The sequence below is a fragment of the Melopsittacus undulatus genome, chromosome 13 (assembly GCF_012275295.1).
Source record: "Melopsittacus undulatus isolate bMelUnd1 chromosome 13, bMelUnd1.mat.Z, whole genome shotgun sequence".
Classification (NCBI taxonomy): Eukaryota; Metazoa; Chordata; class Aves; order Psittaciformes; family Psittaculidae; genus Melopsittacus; species Melopsittacus undulatus.
In genome coordinates, this window is record NC_047539.1 from 10,475,161 (window position 1) to 10,480,960 (window position 5,800).

Below are 5,800 nucleotides of genomic sequence, written 5' to 3' on the forward strand. Positions count from 1 at the left end.
GAGCCAGTGTGCGGCCAGTCCTTTGTGGGGGTGTCAGGGATGTCCCCTCTGCCTGCCCCAGAGCCCCCACTGCATGGGATGGCTCTTGCCTTCCAGAGCAAGGGGTGGAGGGACCAGCAAGACTGGGCCAGGTCAGAGCTCTGCAGCATCATCGGCCAGTGCCGCTGCTCCACTTTGGTTATAGCAGCCCCTGGCTAAGCTTTGCTCCCTTGCCTGGTGCAGGCTGCCAGTGGCACTCATCCTGCCACAGCAGCTGGTGGCACCGGGATGCTGTTCTGAAGGGAGTACTCGCAGGTGATGGGGCGGTTCAAGGGTGGCTCTGCCAGAGGGATGTGATGGGGATGCTGTAACCGCAGTTCTGGGGGCTGTGGCTCAGAGCTGGGCTGTGGCCAAAGGGATGGCTCTGGCTGCTGGCCCAGGCTCCTGGAGTGAGCATGGCCCAGGCAGGCAATGTAGCCCCTGTCAGCGGTGACACCAGTGCTCTACCTGAAGGGAGTGATGGTTCCTGGGTGTCTCCAGGCAGCGCTGCAGCCAGGACAGGAAATCCCTGCCCTGGGGGTGGGTTTGGAGCATGGAAGGCTCTCAGTGATGGACAGGTCTGAGAACCCTCATCCACCCTGCACAGGAGGTTTTGCTTTGCTGGACACGCAACAAGACAGGGATGAACCAGTGTGACTGCAGCTGGGATGTTTCCAGGCCCAGGCATGGAGACCTCTCACCAGCATCTGCTCGGAGACCTTTTCAGACACTTGCTTTTTATAGCAGCCCCTGCATGGCACAAGTGTCCTGTGCGGGGCCAGAAATAGCTGTGCCCATCCCGGCAGCCGTGGCCCTGCGGCCAGGGGAACACTGGCCAGCCCTGTTCCCACTGCCTCACCGGGGCTGGGATGTGCCAAACCCTGGGGTCACTGCATCGCCAGGGATCCAGCCCCAGGAGGAGGCCATGGGGGGCAGGGGGTGAGGAGCCTGGAGCTTGGATCCTTAGGAATATCAACCAGTTGAGAGTGTGTAACTGGGCATGTGCCCAGAGCACAGCAACGTCCCTTCTGGTGCTGCAGACCCCAAGGGAACATCCTGCCTTGCTTGGGATAACGGCCACAGCTCAGCAAGTGCTATGGGGGCACCAGCTTGACTCTTCCATGCTTATTTTCCCTGTGAGGGTGCTGAGGCGCTGGCACAGGGTGCCCAGAGAAGCTGTGGCTGCCCCATCCCTGGCAGTGCTCAAGGCCAGGTTGGACACAGGGGCTTGGAGCAGCTGCTCCAGTGGAAGGGGTCCCTGCCCTGGCAGGGGTTGGAGCTGAATGAGATTTGAGGTCCCTTCAACCAAAACCATTCTGCATTCTGGGTGTTTGGCTGCCTTTGGGTGTTCTCCAGGTAGGATGAAGAGAGGATGCAGGGATGATGGTGGGGACTATGGAGGAAGAATGAGCCTTCCCAGGACAGGGCTGAAAGCGCCTGTGACAAGGGGGCAGCTGCTGTCCTAGCACTGAGCCCTTCCAAGGGGCAGCCCTGCTTTGGGGCAGGCCCTGTGGGGCAGCTCTGTCTCCCCAGTGGGGCTGGCCATGCCCAGTGTCTTGTTGGCTGCATCCCGAGCTTGCTGGGCTGCAGGGCTGATAGTGGGTGGTGATTGGGCACCAGCAGCTCCCACTGCTGCTGATAACAGGGGCCTGTCACTGGGGTGGGTGCTCGGGATGCAGGCGGTTACTTGGCAAGTGCCAGGGCAAGAGCAGCCTGTCCCTGCCAGCACCAGCACATCACCGAGCCAACGGTGCCACGAGCTCTGTGCTGTGGGGCTGCTGCACACAGCCTGGGGCAGGGGGTCCAGCACCCTGCGAGCCCTCCCCAGGCTCTGCCCCCACCTGCACCGTGATGGACTTTGGAGCCTGTCCTGCAGCCGGTATTGACTCTCCTGCCCTGGGTCACGGCCCTTGTGGCTGCCCAAACAAACCCCCTGTGTGCAATGGGGGCAGCCCATGAGGCTGCAGCCCCCAGCAGCACAGGTCCCTGCCCTACCCGAAACAGGCTGGGTGCCCCCAGCCCACCCAAGGCACATCTGCCCCCCAGCACCCCAAACTGGGTGTGAGCCCCTCAGTGCCACCGCAGAGGCAGGGGGGGCTCCCAGGGGAGGCAAAGGCTTTTTGCACCTCAGTTTCTCACCTTCTCCCCCTGTCCTGCAGCCTGGGCAGGGGTCAGATGGAAGATGCTTCACCACATCAGTCCAAAGCCCTGGTGCAGCACAGCAGCAGGAGAGGGGCTGCCAAACACATCCATCCCTGCTCAGGGTTTGGGGGGGTCTCTTGCACGTCCCCCTTGGCTGCAGCCCTCACATGGGGCTCTGCCTGGGCAAGCACCAGGAGCTGTTGGTGCTAAGCTGGGTGCTGCCCAGGGGGTCCCTTGCTGGCTTCTTGCTCCCTGGGCAAGATCCAGGGGCCCCATAGACCCTTCTTAGGGCCCCATAGACCCTTCTTAGGGCCCAGCGCTGCTGCCACCTGCACACTGGTTAATTAACAGGCAATTTGATGATGGCCAAGTCTGAGCATCACCAGGCTGTGTCCCTGCTACAGCTGCCTGCCTGCCACAGGTCCCACACTGCCCATGTCCCTGCCCACAGCCCCTGACTCGTCATGGGGCCAGAGCAGAGCCCATCTCTACCCCTTGGCACTGGGGCTAACCCACAGCAGAGCCCCTGCTGCCCACCTCTCAGCCTGGCTCCCCCAGCAACACCGGCTTGAATGTCCCTCTGGACAATGGGGAAGGCAAGTGGGGATTGTAACCAGAGCAGGGGATAAATAAAGCTGCCCATAAGTTTCCATTACCCACTCCTCGGGCTTCTGCGTGGGACATCAAAGCTGAGCCCTCCCCATGCCACCGTCCTGCACCCCCAGCCCATCACCCGGCTCCTGGCCTGCCATGCCAGGAGCCCCCCTTGCCTGGCACTAAGGGTCCACAGCCCACGGCACTGACACACATCACCTACAGAGCGCAGGGTGGAAAAGATGATTCATGAGCCTGACAGCACAGGAAACCCTCCTCCTCCTCCTCGCTGGGAGGCAGGCACGGGGGGATGGATGCAGGTTGCCTCCAGCACCACGATCCCGCTGGCACCAGAGCTCCTGCCCCACATGCACCCACATGGGGATCCCATGGGGCTGCTCCGGGCCCCCTGAATTCCTGCAGACAGCACCAGGCTCGGTTGAAATAACACATCCAGGGTTTATTGTTGTTTCCATTCCTCGCAGCTAATGATTAAAAAAACCCAACTCTAAAATAAATTACAGAATTAAATAAACACAGGCTGGATTCTTGCCCTCCCGTCCCCACTGCCCCCCGAAGCCTTAGAACAGTCACTGGATTCGGCAACAGCAACAACAAAACAACCTCTAGGAACAAGCAGCTCCTTGGGGTGCTGGGGTCCCGCAGTCCTTGCCACCCCAAACCAGTGTCCCCGTGCCCGCCTCGGCATCCCCTTACCCCCGGAGCCGTGCGCTGTGCGGGAGCAGCCCCTGCTCTACACGTGCGTGGGGTTGTCCAGGTACGGGTCCGTCTTGGTCATGTGCAGCATGACCGTGGGGGCTTTGTAGTGGCAGTGCCCCCCCGCGCAGCTCACCCCGCTGCAGGGCTTGCCCCGCGTCCTCACGCCCAGCTTCCTGTTGCACAGGCTCTGCCAGGTCTGCAGCGTCTTGGAGCTCCACACCCACACCCCACTGGTGATGCCGACCACCAGCGACATGAAGATCTTGAGCATGAAGATGGCCACGGTGGGCACCGAGGCCTCCAGGGAGCAGTTGGCAGCGCGGCGGCCAGGGAGGTGCAGGCAGCCGCGCTCCAGGGCCATGAGGTTCCAGTAATCCATGTTCAGCCGCTCATAGAAGTAGCAGACGATGACGCAGGTGGCTGGGACAGTGTAGAGGATGGAGAAGACCCCGATCTTCACCATCAGCTTCTCCAGCTTCTCCGTGTTGGTGCCGCCCGTCTTCATGATCTTCCGGATGTGGAAGAGGGCGACGAAGCCCGTGAGGATGAAGGAGGTGCCGATGACCAGGTAGCAGGAAAGGGGGATGAGGACGAAGCCGGTCAGGGCGCTGACGTCCATGCTCCCCACATAGCACAGCCCCGTGAGCTCATCCCCTGCCACCTTCCGCATGGTGAGGATGATGATGGTCTTCATGGCTGGGATGCCCCAGGCAGCCATGTGGAAGTAGCTGCTGTGGGCCTCTATGGCCTCATGTCCCCACTTCTTCCCAGCAGCCAGGAACCAGGTGAGGGTGAGGATGACCCACCAGAGCGAGCTGGCCATACCGAAGTAGTAGAGGATGAGGAAGACGATGGTGCAGCCCGTGCTCTCCAGCCCCTCCTGGATGATATAGAGCTCACCATTCTCCCGGTCGCAGGCGATGTTCTCGGCCCCTGCCACTGAGCGGATGATGAAGGCCACGGAGTAGACGTTGTAGCACATGGAGAGGAAGATGATGGGCCTCTCGGGGTACTGGAAACGGTGGGGGTCGAGCAGGAAGGTGAGGACGGTGAAGGCAGTGGAGACAAAGCAGAGTGTGGACCAGATGGCCATCCAGATGAAGGCAAAGTCCTTGTCCTCCCGAGACCAGTACACGTCCACGCCAGGGGAGCACCGGGGGGCGCAGGAGAGGCTCTTCTCCACATACTGGAACTTCTCAGGGTTGTCGCAGGCCCCCAGACCGTCGGGGCCCCGTCCCTCGGCAGTGCCCGGCGGCCACGGCCGGGGTGCCACGGGCAGCATGCCCTGGCCCTTGTGGGGCTCAGCGGCTGAGGCATTCTCGGGGGCCTCCATGCAGAGGGCATTGGGGTCGTTCTTGGTAGGCAGCTTGCCGCAGTCGAGCGACTCGGGCCAGCCGAAATTGAACTGTTCCATGATGGGGACGCACTTGTGCCGGGCCTGCTCGCACATGGGGCGGCAGGCGGGGATGCTGGCGCTCACCTGGTCGGTGCACATGGGCGCGTAGAGCGAGCAGAGGAAGAAGCGCAGATGGACGTGGCAGCCGTACTCCACCAGCGGGGCGAACTCGTGCAGCTTCAGGGCGGCCTCGCGTTGGCTGTCGTGGCCCAGCAGGTTGGGCATGCGGGTCAGGTTGTACCCGATGCCGCGGCACATGGGGATGTCCACGGGCTGGCACCGAGCCGCGCGGCCCCGCGGCCCCTCCAGCGCGGGCAGCTCCAGCCCCGCCGCCAGCTGCCACAGCACGGACAGGGCCAACCGCAGCGCCGCCATCGCCCGGCCCCGGCCCCGCTACAGCTCCTCCATCCCCCGGCGCCCCCGGCCCCGCCGCCCCGGGACGGCCGCTGCCTCCGGCTCCTGCTGCGGCGGCGGCGGCGCCGCGACGGGGCGGCCCCCCCCGACCGCGGCCCCGGCCCCGAGCGCCATGCGGCGGCCCCGCCGAGCGCCCCGCGAGCCCCGGCAGCGCCCGCGGGCAGGGACCGGACCGCCCCGCACCGCCCCGCACCCCCGCACCGCCCCTCGGCGGGGACGCGCCCCCGGGGCGGGCACAGCGACGGGCACCGCCTCCGCGGGCACGAGCGGGGCGGGACCGGGACCTGCATAGGAACCCGCCCCAGGACCGGGACCGGGATCTGCCCATCAGCGCGCACCGGGACCGCACCGGGACCAGCACCCATACTGGGGCTGGCACCGGGACCCGCACCCACACTGGGGCTGGCACCGGGACCCGCACCCATACTGGGCTGGCACCGGGACCCGCACCCATACTGGGGCTGGCACCGGGACCCGCACCCATACTGGGGCTGGCACCGGGACCCGCACCCATAC

The 5,800-nt window shown here is 64.3% G+C and overlaps 1 protein-coding gene across 1 annotated transcript; it reads right to left on the reverse strand.

The window, feature by feature from the left end:
* Positions 1-3,193: 3,193 nt before the first annotated feature.
* On the reverse strand, positions 3,194-5,246 carry FZD9 (frizzled class receptor 9). The gene has a single exon (XM_005141712.3). It carries the CDS (start codon positions 5,243-5,245, stop codon positions 3,509-3,511), a length of 1,737 nt encoding a protein of 578 aa, XP_005141769.2. The 5' UTR covers position 5,246; the 3' UTR covers positions 3,194-3,508.
* Between the last annotated feature and the right edge of the window lie 554 nt (positions 5,247-5,800).

Excerpts from the sequence above, each read along its gene's own strand:
- FZD9 (XM_005141712.3), bottom strand. The coding sequence starts at position 5,245 with ATGGCGGCGCTGCGGTTGGCCCTGTCCGTGCTGTGGCAGCTGGCGGCG.